A 27,082-nucleotide genomic window follows, 5' to 3' on the forward strand; every position below is an offset into this window, starting at 1 on the left:
TGCACTGCCGATCCGGGCAGCATTGCATGTGTAGCGTGCATTGGAAAATGTGGCCCGACTATTACTAACTGAATGAACAAGCATGGTGTGAGCGCGCACAAACAAACATGAATAGACCACACTGAATGACTGCAGACAACGACTGTCAAAACGCTGGCAGCAAGCGCATATATACGCCGCAGCGGCGAAGGTACGTGCGGTCTATCGCTTCAACGGAAACTGAGCGGCGAATGTACGGCGCATAAAGGTCAGAGCCGTGGGGAGATAAGAGACGGTGCGGGTGAGACGAGCGCGGTTGTTGGCAGTGTAGAAGTGCACCCCCCCCCCAGCTCCCTCCGGCGCTGGCTTCCCGCTTCCTTGCTTGCCCGTGGGAGAGATAAGAGACTGTGCGGACGAGCGACGAGCGCGGTTGTTGGCAGAGAAGTGCCCCCCCCCCTGCTCCCTCCGGCGCTGGCTTTCCGCTTCCTTGCTTGCGCGTGGGAGATTAAGTGCGTTCGCTCTCCGTCGTAGCGCGCGTCCCCGCACGCTTCCGCTGGGGCATACGGCGCGCGGTGAAGATTTGATCTATACGGAACCTCATGGCGACGGCGACAACGACGGCAACGACGTTCCAGACGGCAACTACCGTGCATTGAGTTATTGCTTCTGTTACATCGGTGCTTTGTGTGCCATCATGCAAGCTTTATTGCGATAGCAATTATATGGACACTTCAACCGGATTTCTGCCGTCGGCGTCGTTGTCGCCGTCGACGCCGACGGCAGAAATCCGGTTGAAGTGTCCATATAATTGCTATCGCAATAAAGCTTGCATGATGGCACACAAAGCACCGATGTAACAGAAGCAATAACTCAATGCACGGTAGTTGCCGTCTGGAACGCGCAAAGTACGCAGAAGCACACAGAATCTTTCACAACATGGCGTCAAACACCACACGCATCTTTTTAAGACAGCCGTCGTCTGCTAGCTACTTGCGCTTGTCCGAGCAAGCATCTGCTGACAGCTCCAACAGTCCGCGGGCAGTCCGGAACTTCCGGTCCGCGAAAAAACGAATGCGCTTCTGACAGCACTCGGACTGGTGGGCGGAGCTTCGGAAGCTCTCCGAGCAAAAAAGAATGCGGCACAGCAGTCTCAAGCAGTCCGAGACTGTCAGGGACTGATAATCGAAGAGGCCCATTGTGGCCCCTTCCATGTAAGAAAATTTCATTGGCAATTGTACTTATTTGCACAAAAGGTCTAATTTCAATATAACGAAAGTTCGGTGTAACAAAGCAAATTGCCGATTTTACTTACTTTGTTATATCGAGGTTTAACTGTATCTCTGAAGGTGACCGTCCGAGAATACGTCGCCAGATGTAGGTGTTTTGTAGAGCGTTTTGCATCACCAGTGTGCATGGCCATCACAGAATGCTGTGTCATCATCTGATACATGCAATCAAGGGACTTCTGTGACAAAGGGGACATTTTAGGTGTGGTACTGTCAAAACAGGAGGCTGGTCTCAAAACATCACTCATACTTCATCCTAAAAGTGAATGGAGACTACGCTTTGAGGCTCCAAAAGCTGATTTTACCATTTATTGTTTGCTGTTGCAATGGAAAGCAAATAGCAAGGGCAGATTCTGCTTGAAGTGGGTGACTTGGGTGCCGCCATATTGTTAAGGAAGCCTTTGGAAGCCATGTAAGTTTTGCAACGCTAAACGGCAAAAGTTAACATGGGTACATAACCTGCAATGTTTTTTATTGTGCACTGTGCATGCACACCTGCACCCACTAGAGTGCAGACCGCTTATAACGTAAGTCGCTGGAGTCGCGAATATCCGCACTATAAGCGGTACCGCACTATAAACAAAACGACGATTTTCAAGCCCTGCACGTATGCAAAACATGTAGACCAAGCATGTAGACACGCTTTGTACTATCGCGTGCACATCGTGATTGCGTTTTCGCGAGTGAGCTGGCAAAAACATAATCGCGATGTAGCCAGTGCTTTTCAAGCTCGACAGCTTTGCACTGAGTAAAATCGAAACAACTGTTTGCCGCAACCGCTGCGGAAAAAACCGCGGCCGCTATCGACGCGATCGTGGATGACGACTACGCAGTTACGAAAGCCCGCAGCCAACGCGGTGTTATGCGCGGTGGTGAACGCAAGAATACAGGCTTCAAAGACACAAATAGGCTCGAAGCGTTCCCGTGTTGCTGTCATTGACGTACAATTTCAACTGATGGCTGTGGCGATGCGACTTCGCTGCTTCGTTTGGGTTGGACGCTAGCGCTATTCTTGCTCTTCTGCGTCGCACATTTGCGGCGCTCCTCGCTCACCGAGCTCCGAAAGTAGTCCAAATTAACCGATGTGCAGCCAAATAAGTCCGAATTAACGAGAGTTTCATTTCATTGAATAATGCATACGCCGCCCGGGAGCACGCACCTTGTTGAGAAGCGTGCTCGCTGCTGCCCTTGTCGGCGAGATTTTCCCGCGGAAGCCGCATTATAACCGGTATTTCGTCTCACGCGACTGCACTGTAAGCGGTATGCGTATACGTGGAGTTCTATGGGTCACACTAGAAGAGAGGTTCTCAAGCATGTTGGTCCCAGGTAACCCTGCTAATCTCCATGAAGTGCTCGCACTAAAAAAATCGTCTTGCCCTGCCTGGTCGCCATGGTCTATCGGACGCCTGTAGCATGCCAACAACGCCACGCTACCTAGAAGTAACACCGGTCGAGGTTGTAGTAACCGGCGTCGCAACAACTCTAGGGACCCACCCCCCCTTTCTCTATTTTATAGAGAGGCTAGGCGTAATGCAACATGCTTAGGGCCAACGGTGGTGTTTGGCAGGCTACTTTGACGGTGACGTGCAACCCAGATGGTCCAAGCCGATTGCAATCGTTATGAGCCAAGACAAGACATCACAACCAAGGCACCTGCCGAGAAAGAATGACAGTTTTCAGTGCTTATCGCACTGATAACATTTCATCTCAAGAGGTGTTAGATTTAATACCAACTCTACTTTGAGCAGTGAAAGCTCGTTAACTTGGATTTCATGCAACCAAAAAAAAAAAACTCCGAATTAACCGAATGTTGAATTATTGAGGGCATCAAGAAAATAATAAACAAATGCTTACTACGTCAACACACTTTTATTTACTAATAAATCAGCAAATCCTGTTTCTATTTTGCACAAGAGCAGTACGGAAGCTACAATTCTCGTCATCTAGTGACTGATTAGCGCTCGCAGCGGCGAAGGCCTCGTGACTACCTTCGCAGCGCGGCCGCGATGCGCGTCTTTATCTGAGACATGCTTTTCACTACCGCGCGCACATCCCGATTATATTTTAGGCAGTGAGCTGGTCACCTGCAAATCGTCCGTACATCGCGATGTAGACTGTGCTCATCATCTTCGACAGCTTTGCGCCGAGTCAAAGTGAAACTACTGTTTGCCGCAACCGCTGCGGACGAAACCATGGCTGCTATCGACGCGATCATAGATGGCAACTACGCCCCGCTGAGTGTTGCCAGATGGCGCAGAGTGACATAGCCAAAATAGATGGATATTATAGCCGAAAAGTAGCCAACCATGCAATCGGGCCTCGGTAGCTTGTAGCCAAAATGTAGCCATCACTTCTGCTATCGTGAAATGGCAAAAAAATTTGTCGTGGAAACAAACTAGTCACATTTTTTATTATTATTATTTGAAAGTGCCAACTGAAATTGTGAGGGGTGGGTGTGCAAATATTATAAACTTTCGAACAACAAATTGAATAATGTCCTATTCGATTCAGTCTTCGAATCGAATAGTCACTCCTGGTAAATGCGAATATTTTTAAATACTTTTTGACTATTTCAGAACTTAAACTGCGCCCAAATAAACATAAAATTGGAGCAAAAGTATGGCAGATGTTCACCCCTGGGGGCATAGTACAGACATAAAACATGAGAACGTCACTTAGGTACAGTTAAACCTGGATATAACAAAATTTACAAATTCCCAAAAAACTTCGTTATAAAGAGGATTTCGTTATATGCAGATTCGGCACAAAAATTAGAAAAATAAACGCTTACTCTATTTACTCGATTCTAACGCGCCCTCGATTGTAACGTTTTCCGTGACCAAAAGAGAGGCGAAAAAAAATCCTTTACAGTACCGCACACCTCATGCTTTCATACAGAAATGCAACTATCACTCAAGATTTACTCCCAATACACTGAAGTTGCGATGAAAAAAAAAAGTCCCAGTTTCGCCCGAAAGGCGAAGCATCGATTGCGACAGCAAATTAGCAGGCAGCTATACGAAGTAAGGATAGTAGTTTTATCGGCCGTGTAAACGTTTAAACATTCGCTGTTTAACTAAATTGGTAGTCTAACCAACTAACCTTTGTACAGCACATAAAGTATCTTAAAAACAAATGTATGAAAACAATGAATATCTTAAAGGTGCTGTCACGCACAACCTGGGGTAGTGATAGAAAATGTCTTATGAACTTGTATAAAAGCCTCGTACGTACACGACTAGACTATGGAGCCATAGTTTACCAGTCGGCTACTCCAACTGCTCTGAAGATGCTGGACCCTGTCCACCACTTAGGCATTCGCCTGTCCATGGGCGCCTTTAGAACAAGCCCAGTGGAAAGCCTTTACGTTGAATCGGATGAGTGGTCACTTCATCTGCAGAGAACATATTCGTCTTTCATATATTTACTGAGAGTGAACGCAAACAGTGAGCAGCCCGCATATTCCACCATAAATGATTTGTCCAGTTCTCAACTTTTTCGCAACTGGCCCAGAGTTCCACTGTTTGAATACCAGCTTATGCCCCCTGCTATACGGCCCCCACCGTGGCAGTGGCAACTTATACACTGTGACACATCTTTCGTAGCTATTACAAAGCGCGCACCTGTCACGCATATTGGAATGTACTTCCTGGAACTACAGCACAAATACTCCTCTCCTGAATTTTTTACAGATGCATCAAAGTGTAATTCCGGCATGTCTTACGCAGTGGTCGGTCCATCATTTTCGGATGTCGATGTTCTGCACCCTAACACAAGTATTTTCACAGCAGAGGCCCACGCGATACTGGCCGCTGTTAAACACATTAAAGAATTTAATATCCCAAAGGCAGTTATATACACAGACTCTTTCAGCGTCGTAAACGCGTTAAAAACTGTCAAAAAATATAAAAATCCTGTAATTCTATCTCTTTACTCAGTACTATGCACCACCTATGTGTTCAAGCAACATATTGTGGTATGCTGGGTGCCGGGGCACCGAGAGTTTGAAGAAAACGTATTGGCTGACCAGCTAGCCACATCCGTCCACGCGAACGTTGCCAACTCTTCCACGACTGTCCCTGTAATGGACCTCAAGCCCGCCCTAAAGAAAAAGCTCAGGGCTTACTGGCAGCGGTTGTGGGATAAAGAAACAGAAAATAAATTACATGTTATCAAGCCGTATCTTGGCAACTGGCCGCCGGCATCAAAGAACTGCTGCACAGAAGTAACACTTTGCAGACTTAGGATAGGACACACATACAGTACACACACTTACCTCTTGTGCGGTGGTGATCCACCCACGTGTGATAAATGTGGTGAGCCACTTACCGTGCTTCACATCCTGCTGCAATGCACTGAATTAAACGCTAACCGGAAAAAGCATTTTCCATTACCACACCGACAGCAAATTCCACTTCATCCTTGAATGATCTTAGGTATAGAACCTCTCTTGAAATAACAATCCTTGTTCGAATTTTAAAAGATGTACACAGTTTTCATGTTATAGCCCCAGGAAATTTGTAGCACGGCCTCTTAACAGAGGTTTCTGCTGCGGTAGCTGCATTAAAGAAAGCACCTGCCTCCCAGCCTTTCGGCTCAAAGGCCTTAAGGAGGCATACGTGCTACTTCCATATCCTTGCATTTTAGCATCATGATCACTTGTCATTCGTACTATACCCATAGACCACTCCACATATCACTGTGATAATTTTATACTATATATCGTTTTATGCTTCTACGATAGCGATTGATTTTAGGCCACTTTACAGCCATGTTACATCCTATCATCTCAACTAATCAATCAGCGCTTAACACAGCATTATCAGTCATGGCGCTCTTTGGCCATACCTGGCCCTTGCGCCACAAAAAAAAAAAAACACATATCATCATCATCATCATCATTGGTAGACTAATGCCTAAGCACACCTACTACAGCACATGGACGAAGTGCGTAGGAGGTGTACCTACTACAGCACATGGATGAAGTGCGTAGGAGGTGGCCATATTGAAATGCCCATGGCAATATGGTAGCGCAAATTTAGGGTCGTACTCGATTCTAACGGGCAGGCAATTATTGGACCCATTTTATCGAAAAAAAAGTGAGGGGTAAAGGTCACGCTTGCGGCAGCAAGATTGCCGGGTTGAGGGATGCAGGCCCGCCTCGCGCGTGCTCGCACGCACACGTGCGCTCGCTCTCGCCTCGCAGTCGCCGTGAATTCGAGTGCGCCAAGCGCGCCGCCGCTGCTTCACATTCTGTCGCGGCGTAGAAGGTGCTTCCGGCTGCTGCTCACGCAAAAATGACAAAATTTGGGGCGAGATCTCTAGGTTGTCGGTGGGCAAAATTCATTATTTCGAGGGGGGTCTCCCGCTGCCACTTCGTTACGTAGAAGTCTCAAATACATGTGCTTCTATGGAGTAACGGCGGGGAATAGAAAAACTTTGTTATATCCAGGAATTCGTTATATGGAGGTTCGTTATAAGCAGGTTTTACTGTATATCATTCACACTCTCGAAGAGCCCTGTGCATGCAAAGAAACTACTCGCCTTCTCCTTATGCTCCATTTGTGCTTTTAATAAACAATGCATCATAGCGTAATATATGTGACATAAACTTGCTAACCTTAAGAAAACTGGAATGGGAACATTGTTTATAATAATTTTGATAACGGCTACTGATTATTTGAAATCTATTCGAAAAGTATTCGATATTCCGTTCTATTCGATTCCATGCTTGCACTATTCGATTTGTGTTTGATTCGGTCTCGAAAATGACTATTCGCACACCCCTAGAAAATGTATATTTCACCCACTTCCCCATGTCGTGCATGTGAAATTGGACTTAAAGCAAGCAGCTCGCCACCATACGCTAAATACTGCATGCGTTATTTCTAGCCAGCATGATGATGATCATATGGTGCTCTTCCCATTGTAACGGGCGGAGGTAGAAATTAGGTCTTAGCAGAAAATCCGCTGCATCGCGCCACACCATGGACACAGATGTGGAAACAAACTGAAAAAGTTTGCACCAACGACTGGTTGAACGTACCCTGAATCTTGAAACACACTTTTTTATGATTCCTGGTCTGTAAAAAAATGTAGCCAAAAAATAGCCACATAGCCAACTCACCTAAAACACAGCCAACCAAAAATTTAAGTAGCCCAATTTGGCAACACTGGCCCCACTACGCAGTTTTGAAGGCACGTGGTCGACGCGCGCACCGAGTCAAAACGAAACTACTGGGGACGTATTCTGAAACGTTCCACTTCGGCAATATTTTGTTTTTCGCCTTCAGGCGCGAGCTGATTGGCTGTTTTAGCGAAATTGGATGAGCTGATTGACTGGTTGAGCCCGATGTCATTAAATTTTGCTCAACCAGCCAATCAGCGCACATCTGAATGCGAAAAGCGAAATATCGCCGAAGTGGAACATTTTAGAATACGTCCCCTTGCCGCAACCGCTGCGGACAGAACCGTGGTGGCTATCGATGCGACCATGCATGGCGACTGCGCACCTATGAAGGAACGCGGCCAACCGCCAATAAGGTGTTATGCGCGGCGATAAATGCAAGGATAAAGGCTTTACGGGCACAATTAGGCACGAAGCGTTCCGGCGTTGCTTTCAATCACGTATCATGTACGATTTCCACTAATGATCCATGGCGATGTGGACCATGCGAACTTTGCTGCTTTGTTTCGGTTGGACGCTAGCGCCGTTTTTGCTCTCTTGCGTCATGTATTTGCGGTGCTCTGCGCTCGCCGAGCTACCGTACTAGAAGCTTAGAACCAACTGGGTTGCGCTTCTCCGTGCATTGTTTTAATGCGATAGCGTTAAGGGCCCAGTGTTGCTGAAAATCTGGCGTCGGTTTCCATTGCGGAGAGAATCATTCCGAACCACCCTGACCACGCAGGTAAGGTGTTAATGAACAAAAATTGAACTTCTCACAGTGAGTCCCGTCAGAAAAGGGGTAAAGTACGACTTAACCACAACCTACGGACATGGTGGCATCGATTGTAATTTGAATGTACGAGAAAACATAATTCTGTTTCGAGGAAACTCAAACACAAACCACTTTTCCAGCATTTCTACCATGCCAACAGAGGCGCGCTCGGATAGATTACTTGCGAAAATCCTATCCAGATGGTGTTCGCATCCTCTGCAGGTCAAATTGTGGCTTAGCCTGCCTAATGCATTTTGGACACGCGCGTGCCTCGAGGCAACAGCACGCAATTAATAAAATAATAGAAAAAGGTCCTAGGACCTTCACCTTTTAATATAAGACGACTTGTATTGCCCCTGGAAAAAGGTCTTCCCAGCAATGCATTTCTGTTTAAATGTGAAGCTGACATTAAGGGGATCGGTGTAAGCTTGGTCTTTGTAAGTTGGCTTACCCACGTTCTGTGTTGCAGTGAAGCCTACTCATAAAGAAAAATGCGATGCGAACAGGGCCCGATAACGCTATCGCGTTCCACTCTTAAAGGCAAAGCTTAAGCGTCCTCCAATATTTTCCTTTTTTTTATTGCGATAGCAATTATATGGACACTTCGACCGGATTTCTGCCGTCGGCGTCGCCGTCGCCGTCGCCGTCGCCGTGAGGTTCCGTATAGATAAAATCTTCGCCGCGCGCCGTATGCCCCAGCGGAAGCGTGCGGGGACGCGCGCTATCACGGTGAGCGAACGCACTCAATCTCCCACGCGCAAGCAAGGAAGCGGAAAGCCAGCGCCGGAGGGAGCAGGGGGGGTGGGGGGGGGGGGCACTTCTCTGCCAACAACCGCGCTCGTCGCTCGTCCGCACAGTCTCTTATCTCTCCCACGCGCAAGCAAGGAAGCGGTAAGCCAGCGCCGGAGGGAGTGGAGGGGGGGGGGGGAAGGGGGGGGGGCGCGCACTTCTACGCTGCCAACAACCGCGCTCGTCGCTCGCTCGCACCGTCTCTTATCTCCACACGACTCTGACCTTTAGGCGCCATTCGCCGCTGTTTCCGTTGAAGCGATAGACCGCACGTACCTTCGCCTATGCGGCGTATCCGCTTGCTGCCAGAGTTTTGACGGTCGTTGTCTGCAGTCATTCAGTGTGCTCTATTCATGTTTGTGCGCGCTCACAGCACGCTTGTTCATTCAGTTAGTATTAGTCGGGCCACATTTTCCAACGCACGCTACACATGCAATGCTGCCCGGATCGGCAGTGCAGCGCTACAGATGTGTCCCTTCGCACGCGCTCCCCACGGGAAGCGCTTCTCATCAACACCACCGTTTCACACGCGCCTTCTCGTGGTCATCGAGTCTCTCTTCATGTCGGTCTACTTACGCCGCAGCACACCTCCTTACTTAATCAGCTCATGTTTACTACAATTCATATTGCTACCAAAGCCGCTCACCTTACTTCGTATGACATTGCTGTGTTGCTATCGCATTCATTGCTTCGCCCTCAGGGCGAAACTGTGACATTTTTTTTTTTAATCCTCCGACCTATACGTCAGCGCACACGCTATTGGCACCTGTCTACCAACAGATCTACAAACTGGAAAAATGCGCATGATGGTAAGCTACGGTCTCCGACATTCAAGTGCAAAAGTTTAGGTGCGCTGCCCATTTGCTGCCGGAGGATTTATTGGGCAGTTGGCACGTTTCTGTTACACACTGTGATGTGCTTTTTGACACTCGGACATGGGTAATGTAGGTTCTTTAGATCGAGCGCACCTCATGTTCGCCGTATTAGCCACTCGGCGAGCGCGGAACCCTGAGGAGCCTGCGGAACCCCTGGATTCCGCTGAACTCACTTTGAGAACCCATTCACTAGAACAATATTGCACAAAAGCTACTGCACTGAAATAATGTATTACATGCTTAAACACACCATTTTATACTACAGGGGTATATAAAAGAACCACTTGGAAAACTTGAAAAACCAGTAATTTCTTCCTTTTTATGATTCGTCCGCATTCCTTGTGGGCTTCAGCAGAAATTATTTGCCAACAATACACTTTTGATGCAAATCATCACCCAAGGGTCACGTTCTTGGACAATCATTTTCGGAGATATCACTTTCACTGCACTGATTGGCTGGTTGAGCAAAACCACTTGAATCATCCAGCGTGCCTTGTATTACGTCGCACAAAAATGAAAGTATTGCCGAAAGTGATTGTCCCAGAATACCACCACAGGACTCAAACACAAAGATGCATTTCAAGACTATGTACAAGGCACAAACTTTGAGGCTAAATATGGCAAGTTTATGAAGGGCATGGAAGAATTTTAAAATGTCGCAGTTTCGCCCGAAAGGTGAAGCATCATTTGCGATAGCAAATTAGTAGAGAGCTATACGGAATAAGGATAGTAGTTTTATCGGCTGCATAAACTTGGACACATTCGCTTACTAATTAGCGAGCACTGTGTCAACGCACACAAGCAAACGTGAATAGATCACACTCGATGACCGCAGACTGCCACTGTCAAAATGCTGGCGTGAGCAAGCGCGGCAGTAGCGAGCGAAGGTTCCTGCGGTCTATCGCTTCAATGGAAAGTGAGCGGTAAAAGCACGGTGGATACACAGTAAGAGCCGTGTGGAGATCGCTTTCAAGATACGGTGCGCGCGGCAGCCCGCAGACGCGCAGTTAGTACGCCGTTCGTTGCTGGCAGAGTTTCTAGAAGCTGCACCCCCTCCCTCCCACGCGCCTTCCCGCTTTCCTCCTTTCACATGGGAAAGTGAGTTTCCTGTTCCCTTTGCGCCCGGTCGCAAGATACGCATTTGGTGCCGCAGCTAAACGTCGCCTCCCCTCCCTCCCATCCCCCCCCCACGGCCTTTTGCGCGACGGAAGACCGCGTTTGCTTTGCGCCGTGCGTTTTCTCTCCGTGAAAGCGAGCCTATGACGGAACATTTAGATCATGGGTCGTATTTTAAACCAATTTTTTTAATATCTTTCAACGTGACTAGTTGCTTACGCTTTAAGACAGTGCGACTTTTCGCCACACTTCGGTGCACAAGGTTACCAGTAACCGCAATACCAAACAGTTATCACTGTGCGCTGGCGATGTGAAGTTCTGCACTTTGTGTAAACAGACCTATGATGGGAGTACAAACAGTTATTAGAACAGCGTACCCCTTTCCACTTTGTTTCCGACGGCGGCCGCCGCGTATCGCCCATAGCAGGGTTCGAGGCTATCTGACACGCACTCCTGTGTTCCCGCCACGGAGTAAGATAAACAGGAGCGCCGACTCTGCCGCCGCGCAACACATTCGCTCGGGACAAACCGTGCAACGCAAATTATACATCGCGTAGCGCCATCTGTCGAGGCGCGTGGAAAGCACTCAACAGCTTGCTTCCATGTGCGCATGCGCTGAGTGGCGGAGACCGGCCATCTGTCGAGGCGCGTGGAAAGCACTCAACAGCTTGCTTCCATGTGCGCATGTGCTGAGTGGCGGAGACCGGCGGCGACGGCGGCGCAGAACGGCCCGGCACCCGCAGAGCGTGTCGTCTGCTGCAAATGTGGGCCCTCGGCCGTCTCAATTTGACAGCAATCAAACACAAAAAATATATGCGCACAAATAATAAAAGCGCAAATAAACACGCGGTAGCGCTTTTATGCACGCATATGAAACATATTTAGATGGCTTTAGAGGAAACAGACGATAAATGATGCTGTACAAAAAGACACAACAGAAGTACTTGTTTTTCACTCCTATACGTCTGCGTGGAAGCGAAGGTGCGAAATTTTCGTCTTCCTCGCTTTGTTTACCATGTCTGCAGTATGTTTATTCATGCCTGACGGAACAAGGTATCTTGATACTTGTACGTGAAGAGACTGAGCAACAGGACAGTGTTTTGTTCCTGGCTGTAAATCTGGTTATGGCAAAGGACGCGAGAAGTTTTCGCTCTTCGCTTCGCCATCTGATCTTCAACTACTGCACCAGTGGCGTCAAAAAATTTCTGAAAGTAAGCGAGCGCTTAAAGCAATGAACAAAATATGTGCGCGACACTTCGAGAAACAGCTTATTTTTGATAGTTACTTCAGCAAAAACAAAGGCGACGTACTACTAGATGTAAAGAAAGTGCCTCGACTTCGAAGCGGAGCAGTTCCTTCAATTTGTTTAGGGAAGCCTGGCGTAGCTCAATGATGCTGAATGCCAGGAGGAACCAGAAGACGCCAATGCGGAAGGACAGGAGGAGCTCAATTTAAATTTCTCTACAACTACACACAGTGCAGGTGCCTTTTCTTGTCCAGAGACATGCCGTAATGTAGAGAGAGAGAAAGGGAAAGAAAGACAAGGAGGTTAGCCAGTGTAAATACCGGCTGGCTACCCTGTAAGTTCTCAGCCTTGCCTTCGAGATGATTCCCCCAGTTAAGCATACACATAATCAGAGCTTCTCTTGTGAAATAATGAGCAGGAAACACTGGCAGGAATTCCTAATTAATATGTTTAATGAGAATGTGGCGATTCTGCTCGCAAGAGAACCGGGCGACACGAAAAGCACCACGAGAAACAAAGAAGCAAGCGAAGCATTTTTTAAATTTATAAATACTGCGATCTTAAGCAAGATCTTAGCAGCGTGGTACACGAATAATTTTGCATACAAAAGAAAATAAGTACAAAAATTGGGGACTGCACTCAAAAGTTTCTTCACACAAGCGCTTCACATAAGCGCAAAAACAAGCGCAAGAACAAGCGCATCTTAGCATTTGATGCGTGCTCAGATAAAAAAGAGTGATAAACGTCAGCTTTTCGATAAAAACTTCTTTTCGTTGTCGTCTGTCATTGCTTGAGACCATCCGAACTGCCATTATATCGCCTTACCATTTGCTATAGCTTTTCTTTCCGTCTTAGTTTCCGTAATTTGTTTATTTTCTGTTCCTGTGCCTTGTAAAGTTCCATGTAGGCCACCTGACAAATGCCCTGCATTTGGCCTGTATAAAATAAATTAAATAAAATGATACATGACTTGTTTCTCCTGCTAATGTCACTCCGTGAACCGCAAGAGCTATGTGTGCTACAGGCGTCAGGGCGTGCGCCGAGCAGCTGACAAGCAGGTGCCGCTGAGAGAGCCCCCGCGCCTTTGATCCTCTCCGCTGCAGAGTTTTTCTTCATTCGTAGCGCCGTCTGGCGAAGCAGGAGCCGGCGTTGCAGAATGTGTCCCTTCCAGACGAGCGGAGTCGGCGCTCCTGTCTTATCTTACTCCGTGGTTCCCGCTCATATTGCTCATGATAGTACTTGAGACAAGTGCACTAAATTCAAGAAGAAGCATAAACTGTGGCAGGCACAGAGTGCTATCATGTCACAGCAGTTCTCATGTGTATTCAAATATTTTTTGTTTACTTAAAGTTTCATTGACTCAGTATGTGCTGGTGCCCAACCGGGCATCAGAGCAATGCTGGTGTACGCAGCTGAATGTGAAGGTCTTCTGTGATGCAGGTCCTCCTATGCATTGCACACGGAGTGCATATCACAAATAAATCATTTTTTTTGCAGTGCTCAAGTAGAAGGACACACAGACTCAACCATAACACAGCTCTGTGTCATGTTTCCTTCAGTGCGTCAGTGTTCTTGAGGGCTGCACGAACTATTTATTACCAACTAGCCCATACGACTCCTGCACTTGAAAGAAGTGAGTGGAAGAGCACTGTGAACTTGTAGTGAACTGGATTTCATATGTCGAATCGAAGAATGCATTGCCACCTGAAATGGCCAGCATGGCTGAAGATGTACTTCCCACTGTTCGGCTACTAGTGTCTTGCGCTTTCGAAAGTTAATTTTGTAGCTTAAATCAGTGCAGAAGTAGCCCTTTATACTTGAGTCACCTGAGACCACACACACGAAACATGCCACGATTCACTGCACGAATTCTACACGGTTCACCGTACCATACCACACACCACATGAAGTGAAGAGTGCTATATTATAAATCGCTGCTGTGCAAACACAACTGTAAATTCAGTTCCTTCAACAAACTTACTCAGCTGGGCACGTTCACTCGTCAGTCATGAACTCGACGGACGCGCTAGGCCTACACTTAATGCAGATGACATCAGAGTTGGGCGAGTGCTGATGATCCAGACTTCGGACTTTGAAAGCTTGTTTCCATTTGTATCGAGCACAACTAAGTATACATACACGCACAGGCGTTGTGGCAATCACAATGATGAAACAGCTGCGCCTATTGCAACAAGAGCGGTGCTTTGCGCCTTCCTGCTTTAAAATGGCATTTTAGCAGAAAAATGCATTAAGCCTGTGCCAAATGAAGCATAAGAATGAAAGCCTTCTTCCGTTGATGCTACCTGGGCAGTAAAACTGAAACCTAAACCTAAAACATGCCATAGTCAGCCATCATTGTCATTATTCTGGAAGTTAGTGGAGTGGCCGTTGGTTCTCCATAGGCAGTTTTTGCACTTTTGTTCAAATGTACTGCCACCGTGCAATCTTTTTGTTTATACTAGCGTGGCACATAGCTCGCTCAAGGAGGATGTCGGATCAAAAAGAAGCCTCGGATAATATCCGGTCGCACATTATTTATCAAAGTTATTGGCAGTGCCATTTTATAAATATTGTAATACTTGTAGTATTCAACTGCTGACTTGTGCATAATTTGCTGTGAGTTGGGACCTTCTTTGCAACCCTGCACGATCAGAAGGGCAGGTTTCGTGGTTGTAATTTGACCAGCTTTTACATGTTTCACAGCACAGCTATACTCATTGTCCCACCTAACGTTAGCCAAGCTGTTACAAGAGGGAGTTGGGGACTTGGTACAAGATACAATTGTAAGACCTACAGTGTTCGGTCGTAAAACCTCTGACGACTAGACACCTAGGTAGCTTGCTCAAGGAGGATGTCGGATCAAAAAGAAGCCTCAGATAATATCCGGTCGCACATTCTTTATCAAAGTTGTTGATCTATCACATCTATCTATACCTCATATCTTATAGTTGCACTTATACTTGTACTCGTATCTTGTACTGCATTGCTTTTTTTTCTTTGAATTAACAGCTTGTCTAATGTTAGGTGGGACACCATATAGATATGTGCTGGATAGATACTGCTTAGTAGAAGAAACCTGTCGACGTCCTCACTGTAACTTCAGTGTAGTTGCGTGCTTACTAGGGCGTGTTCTTGTTGAAATTTTTGGTCTTGCTTGTTTGAAGCGTGCCGAACGCAAAAAAGAAGAAAAAACAAAGACCCATATTTGGTACAAAGATATATTGTGAACACTGCACGAAATACGCTTGTTGCTTCTCCAAATCAGTTTTTTGCCAGCGCCAGGACCTCCGCCACAAGGTCAGATGGCTGTTCCATCACTGCAAACATGATTTGGTGCGATGTTTTAGCAGACGATCGCATTGAGACCAGCGGATCTCAATGCCAGTTGATGGATTGGATTTGTCGGCCGTTCGAACTCTGCACGAATTCTCGTTGCACTGCCACCATCCACAGTCGTCAATCGTGCCATTGTTGGCCTAGTATGACAACACTGTCATTCAGGAACACTGTCATGCATCCGGAGAATTCTGAACATTTGTTGGTGTCGGCGTCTTGGCCATCATAGCCATCATAGGCATAGCAGCCAGATGTGTTGCGACCTCCCATTGATGGACACCGGCGATGCGTTACGCAATATTCTAGCATGGTGACTAGCATGTCGTGCGGTGACATCTCCGCACGACATGTCACCCTGTTGGCTACCGACGCGGAGTCACGTTTTTGACGCGTGGGCACAGTGGTTGGTGCTTAAAGCTCCTTGGGGGCTAAAGCTGTTCATGGTGCTTGTCCGGATCTTGCTTCCTTTAGTGCCGTGAACCACACCCTTATGGAACAGGAAAAACAAGCTTATATCATCACTCGCGCTGCAGGAACATGTGGAAAGCCACTGAACGATGGGAGCATGGAACATTTTGCCTTTGCTGGCTGTGACACACCACACTTGTAATTGCTTTTCTTGTTACTTAAGAATTTTCACTTTGCACTTTGTTGGTATTGTCCCTGACTGTCCTGACTTTGTAAGCAGCAATGTAATGTGCAGTGGCAAATTCATGCCCTTACATTTCAACACCAAGTCCTTTTTTCCATTCTTTATTGTTCAAGGCCACGGTGGAAGAATAGGTTAAGATGTCTGAATGGCGCTGTCTGTCTGCAGAGCTCACTCACTAAACTCTGTTCGGGCTTCCTCCTTTTGCCGGCAGGAGCCCTGCAGTGTTGGGGGGTCATCATTTTCTGTCGTCTGCTAGCAGTGCGAGGCCCTGCGCTCACTTGTTTTGCTGTAAAACGGCCTTATAACGCACATTACTTTTTGTGTGGCACTACTGGCCGTTGCCAATTGTGTATTACTGCTCCCCATGCTATTTCCGAAGAAAAAATGAATATGCAACTAGAAAGCATCTACTGAACTCTCTCTTTCATCTTGATTTGCAGTGTGGCCATCCATCGTCGTACAGCGTTATAGTTGGTGTTTTCAGCAAGTTATTTGCCTGTGCTTGAGTTGCGTCTCAGGTGAAAATGGCTGCATTATAGCCTCTAATGTGCATTAGCATGCAGGCAATGATAGAGATGTACTGAGCTGAGCAGGCGATCGAAGCGTGTGCACATTTTTTTGGGGATGTACGAGAACCTTTGAATTTTCTCATTTGTGAGTACAGCTCCCTTTTACACATTGTTGTGGTCACAAACAATTGTTAGAGCATTATTCTAGCTATTGCATGTATCATTAAGACATTAAAAGTATGCAGAAACTCCACTGGAGTTGTCTAAGTATGCGTTCATATCCCGAAATTTCAATTGGAGGCGCGCTGTGCCTGCTGCTGCGGTTGACCCCCCCCCCACCCCCATGATCAATCCGCGCCATCTGCCAAGAGAGACGTAAACGAGGACTGAAAAAAATTGTTGGTGCGGCAGCCTCATTCAGACACCTTAATATATTCTTCCGCCATGGTCAAGGCCTGATTGTACCCTGCAGCATCTATTATGGATTTTCGTGAAAAATGTTTTTTTTTTTTTTTTTTTTCTGGCTCGGCTAGCAAGCTGCGGCTGGGTGAAAAGTGAGTGCAAGCAACGTTGCCTTTTCAACATTTCGAGATATGCTGAGTCCGGCACGAAAAGTTTTCGATATAAGAGTTTTCGATAAACTGATGGGTTGGCACCACGGCCGGAAAAAAAAAATTGACTTATTCAATATTTCGAGATATCAGTTTCAGTTAACGAGTGTTAACTAAATACCAGATGCTCCTATGTATGCAACAGTAAGCATCTGTGGACACAAAAACCATAGATTCTCAGCTTGTAGCCAGTGGCGCACCTCTTAACAAAACCACAAGCTGCAAGCTGAAGATTGTGGCGCTGCCACCGTGTAGAGGCAGTGCATGGGTGGGGAAGTGGAAATGCCCTGCCTAATTTAAGGACCTCTTTAAGGCAGGTCAGAGTGCAATTTTGGTTTAGTTATTGCAGTAACAACCTGTTAGACCTATTGTTAAATTAGTTAAAACTATTTTGCCCAACAGTTCACCTGGAATGGCCAGAAAGTGGATTAATTAGATAAAGGTATTGTTGCATTAACAGTCCCAAAGCTCTGTTTCTTCTGAGTGCCAGTTAAACTAGTTGAAACTATAGCTATTACAGCATAGTTGATGTTGGCATGCCGGAATTCTAAACTTACGCAGTTCTCAATTAGATACTCTCAATGAAATCTGCCAAGAAAAGTAAAATCCTTCAAAAGCAGTGCATGCACACTTTTTTTTTTTACTTTTGTTTTCATATGTGAAACATGTTGGAATATCTGTACCTTTCAACTTCATCTATAGGCTACAATCTTTTGTAGTGTTTGTTAAAGATCAACCCTTTCGCAAAAAAGAAAAAAAAAAATGAAAACTGGGGTCATATTTTGTAACAATCAATTTTGCTTTCCCATGTTTTGACCTGTCATTGGCTTGGACTACACTGTTATTGCAAGGATTGGCCCTCAGTGCTGGGGATAAGAAAACAAAATAGATGGGGCATTACAAAATGTGCTCCAACCTTTTTCTTTATTTCTGCCCTAAGTTGGCTATTTAAGTATTTCCTGCAGACAGCTTCAGGTTAGTAGGAATAATAGAGTTGTGTCACTCAGAACAGTAACCTATGGATTTTTCCTTTTTCAGCAAGAAGCTCAAGGAGCAGTGTGATTTTAGAACAACACTGGTGGTCTAGACCTGCTTTTTGCAGCTCCTTCCCACAACTAATGGAACAAACAACACGGAAAGTTGTCTGAAAATGTTTTATTGTAGAATGTCACCAACGTAAAACAAATAAAGGGATCACTTTCTGTCAGAAAAAATATGGCAACATGATTCACTCAATTGTCAAGTTTGGCACATTTCATTTTTCTTTTACATCTTTATAGTAGGCAGTTAAATAAATTTCAAGATGATTCACTGTGAGCAGCATTTCCTGTGTGAGTCAATGGGTTACAGACATATAGGTAAATAAAGTGTAGAAATATCACAACTAAAGTTGGCCCTATAGTTGTTGAAGGAGAGAAGAGGAATTTTTTCTTAATTCTGCTGCAAGCTTGAGGGCAATGTCCAAAGCTGATGAGATCTGGAATAAAAGATGTAAAAAAAAAAAAAAATTATGCAACGATGCATTCGAGTACGGCAGCAAAAGTAGTACCTTAAATAGTGAAGTAGTGAAGCCATTGGGGGTGCAGAGGCTGTTGGCAACAAAAACATGGCCACAAGTTTAGATGTGTGCCCAGTAGGAGTTAAATTAAAACATGACATTACCATTTCCTTGAAAAATGTGTCAACGTGGTGTCAAGGCCAGCATTGAAGCAGCATGAGGAGTCCATTTGGTGGTGTATGGATTTCTTTTGTTCAGAGCAGCAGCAGCAGGAATGAGTCACGCAGCAACCCTGAAATTGCATCTGATGTTGGCAGAAATTCGCTAGGCATATGCTATAGCTGTGTATGTACTCACCACAGTGCACAACTCGGCACTGCGCTGCGCTGGATAAACTACAGCAACTTGGTGATACTTTCGCTGCACTGAAGCAGTCTTCTTGTGACTCGATGAGCCCCTACGAGTGCTATCATAGGTACACGGGGGCGATGAAAATTTGGGCGTATCATCCCTGCTTGGGGGTGCTGTGTATGAAACAAACTCATTTGTAGGGTCAAGTATGACACTCGTACAGCTGCTTGCAGGTTCTCCCAACGCTTCGAGTTGACAGTCTGCTTCTATGTGACGCGCTTCCCGCAGGTTGCTTTCTGGTGGAAAAGTAGACACTCCAGTGGAGAGCAGCCCAACTTGTCCATGTTCTAGCGGTGGCAGACTGCCGACGTCAGAAGCGCAAAGGATCGCCCTCTCTCGACTGATGTGATCACCAGATTGCCGTAGCGTAACAAATTTTGAGTTTCGCTTGCTTGGGGCCGGTGGCAGTGGCTCCCGTTTTATAGCAGTCTTAAGATAGCGGACGTCTTTACGAAGTTCCAATTGCGTTGGACTCGCTCCAGCCACCGGCGATTTCTTTATTGACCCCGCAAGCTAGTTGGCATTTAAGCTCGTCAATGATATTTAAAGCATTGGAGTACTTCAGTAGCAGGTTATTGTACTGCTGGTGGACTTCTGTTAGCGTGCTGTTTACCGCCTCGATGTCCACATATGGTTGCTGTGGGTGTTCAGATTCGTCTTCGATCGATTCAGTATCCGTTGTGTCCATAGCTTTAGCGTTTCTGCAGCTGCATGCTGTGAACACGTATAAAACAATAAGAGGATGCAACATAAACCGAACAGTAAAGCTCACAATGCACGCAGAGCAAAAGGGGGCAACCAAGTTGTAAGCGTCATTATGGATGCTTAAAATTAAACGCTTTATACCTTCCTTGCAGCCGTTTCGCTTGTTTGTCGTTGAGGTAGACCATGTATGAAATCTACAGGCCTTCACCACGTTCCACTGAGGTTTGACGGTTTGGCTCCGTACTACGGAGGTTGTTATGGCGACAAACCGAAAACAAAGCGGCAGCGGCAGGCGATGATGATAATGACGATGATAATACAGAGAAGCGTGTGACTGCCACGCGTTAAAGCCCCGCAATGTAAAAAGTTGCGCCAATCACTTCCCTCATAGAGTTTCATATTACTATAACTAGAGGGAAATCTGGTGCTGCGATCATTCAACCATCATAGGAATGCGTGCGTCTAACGGCATATTCGGGTGGTCGTCCGAGAGCGCTTTGGCAGCACTACGAATGTGGTGAAAAACAGCTTTAAAGCTGCAACCTGCTTCCTCAGCATCAGTAGAGCCAACGCCTCCTATAACAACGCCTCCTATAAAAACAATGCCTGGAAAATGAGCCGCGAACTCGCTGCCCTACTCTCGAATTTTTCTCTCCCCCACCAGTAGGTAGGCGAGCGCCCCTGACGGGCGATCCTTGTAAACATGCCGGCGCGCGGCGGCCGGGAGCCTAGAGTTAATTCCACCTAGCGGATTTCCGCTGAACTATTACATCAAACGGAGCCTAGAGTGTACTAGACAATGGTCGAGTGGGCCGAACGGCGCTCTGCCGCTGAGGCGCCGCGTGTGGAAAAATAGTGCGAGGGCGCTGCGAGCGAACTTGATTGGGGCGGAGACGCGCTCCGCGGCATATTCAATGTACTTTCGCGGCGGGCGCCGAGAACGATTGCGCATAGTACGCTTTTAAAATAGCGCTTTTTTTCAACTGAAACTTTATGTTTACACCATTTTGCCAAACATATATATTTGAGGCATAGATTATACAACGCGACGTCTTCAATTTTTCTGTCGTTGTCAAGCGCGTCGTCTGCTAGCGAGCGCGCGTTCGCTACGCGGACGCTGGCGGACGCCCAGTTTTTATCGCAGAACCTCTGTACAGTACATTTCTTTAATGGTTTAGTTGCTTCGGTGCGCCCATGACTCTTGACGGCCGGTGCCAAATGTAGTTTTTACCACTGTCCTCTAAAAGTAACTGGTATCTCCGCACCATGAAGGCTACGTAAGAAAATTTTATTATTGATGTCGTGTCATTTTACACGCGCTTCTTGTTGGTGGATATTGATCAGGGACAATGATCGAAGAAACAATATTAGAGTGAAATAAACCAGGTTTATTAACTGCGTGGCGCGAAGAATGAACAACGTATTTCTAGGTAATTAAATCAAAGGGTACATAGACATATATATTTACGATATATATATGTAAGGGAAAAATAACAAATATTCTAAATACAATAATTGAAAAAGTGAGAACTCCCGACCGGGAATAAGCGCACAAACACACATATTTGTGAATACCGTAAATAAAACTCTCATTCGCAGAAATAATATTTCTAGCAGGCAAAACCATCTATCTATCTATCTATCTATCTATATATATATATATATATATATATATATATATGTGTGTGTGTGTGTGTGTGTGTGTGTGTGTGTGTGTGTGTGTGTGTGTGTGTGTGTGTGTGTGTGTGTGTGTGTGTTCGAATGTAACGCATAACAGCACTATTGAAATCTCAAAGGTGAGTGTCTGCATGCAAGTGAGGACAGTTATTCCGAATGATTTTGCTGCCGGAGAGTCGTGGCTGTTGCGCAGAGGCGCAGTTCCTGAGAGAATTACCGGACGGGTGTTAATAAGTCCTGCTTAACAAGTTCCTAGCTTTAATTCAATATAAACGCCCCGTTTGGGGGCGGCCTTTAAGTCTGCTAACTTGATTCAGACAAGAATTTTTTACAGTCTCACCATGTTTGCAACCCATTAAAACTGAGTGCCCCATGTGGTACCACACTTATCTTCTTCAACGAACGCAACAGATCTTCACATATCTCTACGTGTATGTGAGACATGCCGTTCTTTTAATTGTTTCATTGTGGTCGTTATGATAGTGCACCGGATAACTGAACGCAGCCGTTTATAATATACAAGCTGCAGAGTTGAGCGGTCATACATTTGGGACCGACATTACATTTACGCATGACATATAGGATAAGCGTAACATGTTTTTCTCGGAAATCAGACTCGAGAATAATTTATGTTGTTTACACCCCCAGAAATAAGCTGAAGAACGCAGCCACCTGCCTTTTTCTTTTTTTAATATAAGCGAATTCTTGGGTTTTACGTGCAAAACAACGATATGATTATGAGGCACCCGGTTTAGTTTTTGCCACCTGGGGTTCTTTAACACGCACCTAAATAGAAGTACACGAGTCTTTTTCCATTTCGTTCCCATCGAATTCCGCGACCTGCATGGATTGAACCCGTGCGAGCTCCAGAATTAGCAGCGCAACGCCGTATCCACGATATAGGCACTAATTAGGCTACCGCGCAGGATTTCTTTCGTTTTTTTTTTTTTTTTTTTGGAATTATCAACTGTAAAAAAAAAAATTCCACGTACGGCTTCCGGTCAAAGATTAGCATGTAGAATGCCTAACTAAAACCGTTTTCGGCACTCGAGGTCCAACTGCAATAAATGGCCCCGTACCAATTACTACGCATTCTGTTACGCGAGAAAGGCGGAAATTTGAATGGAATGTTGCACTGCAGTTTACTCTTTTTTTTTAAATCTATACCGATGCTTCCCGTAAATCTAAGTACAAGGCGCCGGATGGGGCAGATATGCTGTACTTGTTTGAAGCGGCAAGCAGGAAGGTTACATATGTTCGTTCGTCTGCGTTTCGCAAGACCTACTGATAGAAAACTATATGCGCAACAATACACACGAGAGATACATACTGCTTGAAGAACGAGAAAAATATTTTAGGGGCGAAGCTCCTTAGGGCGTGGGTCTGTCCTTCCTCCGTATGTAGCCACCTGTAGTTTTATGAAGTGTTCGCTAGATGGCGTAAGTCCGCTGCTCTGGTTGGCATGGAGACCGCTATGTAGGTATGTATACGCATATATATATATATATATATATATATATATATATATATATATATATATATATATATATATATATATAGTATAACCGGAAGCCGACTTCCGGTTCCGCTTCCGGAGAATGCTTCCGGAGAACGCTTCCGGCTTCCGGAGAACGCTTCCGGCGTTTTTCTCCATGTTTTTCTCTCTCGTCCGTAGCTAGGTGCGCTGCGATGCACAAGGGCGCTCGTTCCCGACGCGCGTTCTCTTTCTCTCGTTCCCGACGCGCGCTCTCTTTCTTTCTCGCCCATAGCTAGGGGCGCTGCGGTGCGCAAGGGCGTTAGGGATGGATGGATGGATGGATGAGGCTGAACCCTTTAAACCGGGTGGTGGCATACGCCACCTAGCCATGACTATTAACATATTTGTACTTTGTGGTGGGTGAAATTTCACCCCTGCCTTGATTTTATCCACCAATGAGATGCCTCGATGCCCAGCGCCGCCGTCCAGGGTGGAGACAACCCCGCTGGCACCGCCATATTGAGTCACACGAGCTGAGACTGAGCTACGCTTGCGTTCATAAATAGTGTTACTCGCGGCGCACTTCCAAGTGCTTTGCCTTGATGAGGATTTTTTGTCCGCATCGCATCTGCACATCGTTATAACCAATAGCAGTTAACTCGTCGAAGGTCCAAGACGTAAATGTATGGCGCCGGGAACATGCCCCAAGTTGCCTAATTCAATTTACATTTAACATGCCGTGTGTATGTTTGAAATACGCACAATTTTTTTTTTGCGTTTCGATGCTTGGTATATAAGGTTTGCGACCCCCTGTGTGTGGAAGTTTTTGTTTTTCGCTGTATTTTGGTTTACACGTCACGCCTCCTTTACCGATGCCAGCCACTCGTGCACGGCGGTTAGTTTCCCTTGCGTTGCCCGTGTTCTTCGCGTTCGTTGGAATTATTTGACGATATCTACACGCAATTTTGCTTTTTTTTTGCCCACAAAACTGTGTGCTGACAGGATTAAGCTGGTGTAAAAATAATTGCGATGTGAAAATAAGGTTTAGTTAGTGCTGTAGAGAAACATGTAACGTAACTTGTCTGTGTCAATCTTGCGTAGTACACACAAGAAACCAAACGATGCACAAAATACATTTACTTATAATGTCTAGTACAATCAATCATGAAAGATATATGTACATGAAAAATTATATGTACTGTGTGGCGCCTGAAGGTTATGTTGAAAGACGAGATAAAAAAAATTCGCAAGGTAGGCTTGACACACAATTCGGGATAGTGAGAGATTTTTTAATTTATTCATTACATGGGGGGTGGGGGTTCAAGTGAGTACATCAACCTTATTACACACAATATAAATCGAAAACAAGAATGCAAACAAGAAAAAGCAACCGCGGGTAATATTAATCAATATATCCAGCCAGAATACATCAGCTACCATCGAATACGTCGCATCAGCCAAACACATCGATGGCGAGTACAGAACATTTTATAAATAACCATTAGAACACTGATAACTACATTGAAAAACTAAACAACACTGCATACATATCGCGTACAAAAACCGTAAATGCAACTAAGACAGTCAAATACAGATTAGCAATGTTTTTCACTTCGAAAATATAGTCAATGATGATGTAGGGCTGTTGACTTTAACAGACGGCGCCCATCCTGTCGATTTCCCTCGTACTGGTCCTCTTCAAAGTGTTTCTAAGTACAAGTAAAACAACAAAAGTGATTATTGATATGAAAAGTTGCCTTGTAAATACAGAGAACCCATTACAGTGCTTAAAAATAAATTTTCGCAGAAGTAATGCTGTATTACCTCGCTTCACACGTTTCGAAGAAATGCACAGGCTACAACAGACACCATGCCAGAAAGCGCCGAAACATTTTGGTCCCATGACACCTGGGCATACCGTGCACAGGCATTTAAAGACCGTCACAGTACCCACTACGATCGGGAATGAGCACGAATGACCATCAGCTTACGAGCACCACGCTACAAATATATTCGTCTAAAAAATCAGCTATATAACGTAACAACCTGAGATCCGCAAGATATCTGCTGAGAATCGAGAAAATCACAATGCTTCGCTTGCCACGTACACAACAGCCGCTCTCCCCAGAAAAAGCACTGCGTTCTTTAGTCCCAAATAACCAGTAGCGAAAAAAGAAACTGAGGGAAAAAAAAAAGAAACAAGACACACGATGTGTCCTTCCTGTGAAAAAGTAAAATAGGTGGTTTACATGACGATTTGTAGCTAATGTAAGGCTATTTCGCGGCGAAGCATTTTCGTCAGTTCTTAAAATAAGGGTACTACTCGCATAGACTGCGCTGATCAAAACGGCAAAAGCCTATGCGACGCGCGCTCGCAAACCATAGGCTACTCAGCATCGGTGCAGTGCTTAGTTCGTGAGCGAACGTAGGTACGTGAGCGAGGATCAGAGAATACTTTCTTATTTATGAAAAACACGATGCGATAGTCGAAACTTTCTTGACACTTACCTCGCAAATGTAGGAGCTATCCATTGCCTTCCAGTGATACCGCTTTACTTGGGCTTCCCATCTCTTCCTTCGCTCGGGGTCCCGGGGGAAGCGTAAACAACGAAGCCCTTTACGCGTCGATCCGGTGCACTTGGGAACACAACAGCCCATCATGTCGATCGATGCACTTGACAAGCTTGTCATTCATGCGGCTGAACACTGTCCAGCAAGTAGAAGCGTCAGCGAAGCATCCGCGCGCACTGTGTCTCGAACTAAGCACCGGCACCAAGCACTCGCAACCGCTCGCTGTGACTCAAGATGGCGTCGCAGCAAGAAAGCGGCGGCGCGGGTGCGGTCAAAGGATGGCACCACCCTGAACGGCGGCGCTGGCATCGAGGCACCCTACAAGGGCGTTCGTTCCCGACGCGCGCTCTCTTTCTCGTCCGTAGCTAGGGGCGCTGCATTGCACAAGGGCGTTAGGGTGCCTCGATGCCAGCGCCGCCGTCCAGGGTGGAGACAACCCCGCTGGCGCCGCCATATTGTGTCACACGAGCTGAGACTCAGCTACGCTTGCGTTCATAAAGTGTTACTCGCGGCGCGCTTCCAAGTGCTTTGCCTTGATGAGGATTTCTTTATCGGTGTCCCATCTGCATATCTTTATAACCAATAGCCGTTAACTCGTCGAAGGTCGAAGACGTAAATGTATGGCGCCGGGAACATGCCCCAAGTTGCCTAATTCAATCACATTTAATATGCCGTGTGTATGTTTAAAATACGCACTATTTTTTTTTTGCGCTTCGATGCTTGGTATATAAGGTTTGCGATCCCCTGTGTGTGGAAGTTTTTCTTTTTCGCTGTTGTATTTTGGTTTACACGTCACGCCTCCTTTACCGTAGCCAGCCACTCGCGCACGGCGGTTAGTTTCCCTTGCGTTGCGCGTGCTCTTCGCGTTCGTTGCAATTATTTGACGATATCTACGCGCAATTTTTGCTTTTTTTGCCCACAAACCTGTGTGCTGACAGGATTAAGCTGGTGTAAAAATAACTGCGATGTGAAAATAAGGTTTAGTTAGTGCTGTAGAGAAAAATGTAACGTAACTTGTCTGTGTCAATCTTGCGTAGTACACACAAGAAATCAAACTATGCACAAAATACCTTTACTTATAATGTCTAGTACAATCAATCATGAAAGAGATATGTACATGAAAAATTATATGTACTGTGTGGCGCCTGAAGGTTATGTTGAAAGACGAGATAAAAAAATTAATTCGCAAGGTAGGCTCGACACAAAATTCGGGATAGAGAGAGTTTTTTTTTTATTTATTCATTACATGGGGGGGGGGTTCAAGTGAGTACATCAACCTTATTACACACAATATAAATCCAAAACAAGAATGCAAACAAGAAAACGCAACCGCGGGTAATATTAATCAAGATATCCGTATCCAGCTATTCCAGCTAGAATAACATACATCACTACATCAGCATCCA

General features: G+C 45.8%; 2 protein-coding genes across 5 annotated transcripts in view; one reads left to right on the plus strand and one right to left on the minus strand.

Annotated features, from left to right (window-relative positions):
• The window catches only part of LOC119436830 (26S proteasome non-ATPase regulatory subunit 5), a 74,056-nt gene extending 55,505 nt beyond the window's left edge, over positions 1–18,551 (plus strand). The window contains exons 8-10 of one of the 4 annotated variants that reach the window (XR_005189129.2): positions 13,727–13,862; positions 17,260–17,280; positions 18,376–18,551. The gene's annotated coding sequence lies outside the window, so the exon portion shown is untranslated. The remainder of the gene's footprint in view (positions 1–13,726; positions 13,863–17,259; positions 17,281–18,375) is intronic. The other 3 variants (XR_005189128.2, XM_037703822.2, XM_037703821.2) reach the window with 3 other exon arrangements.
• LOC119437443 (uncharacterized) lies at positions 18,478–19,934 on the minus strand. Its single transcript, XM_037704473.2, has 5 exons — positions 19,860–19,934; positions 19,193–19,759; positions 19,000–19,127; positions 18,887–18,926; positions 18,478–18,814 (listed from the first exon to the last, which is right to left on the minus strand). The coding sequence occupies exons 1-5, from the start codon at positions 19,932–19,934 to the stop codon at positions 18,734–18,736; spliced, it is 891 nt and encodes a 296-aa protein (XP_037560401.1). The 3' UTR covers positions 18,478–18,733.
• Between the last annotated feature and the right edge of the window lie 7,148 nt (positions 19,935–27,082).

This window comes from Dermacentor silvarum, chromosome 1 (genome assembly GCF_013339745.2).
Source record: "Dermacentor silvarum isolate Dsil-2018 chromosome 1, BIME_Dsil_1.4, whole genome shotgun sequence".
Taxonomy (NCBI): Eukaryota; Metazoa; Arthropoda; class Arachnida; order Ixodida; family Ixodidae; genus Dermacentor; species Dermacentor silvarum.

Coding starts and splice junctions, on each gene's coding strand:
- LOC119437443 (XM_037704473.2), bottom strand. CDS start 19,934: ATGGACACAACGGATACTGAATCGATCGAAGACGAATCTGAACACCCA. Junction 19,760..19,859: donor CATATGTGGACATCGAGGCG/GTAAACAGCACG, acceptor AATGCCAACTAG/CTTGCGGGGTCAATAAAGAA. Junction 18,927..18,999: donor ACACATTTTTCAAGGAAATG/GTAATGTCATGT, acceptor TGTTGCCAACAG/CCTCTGCACCCCCAATGGCT.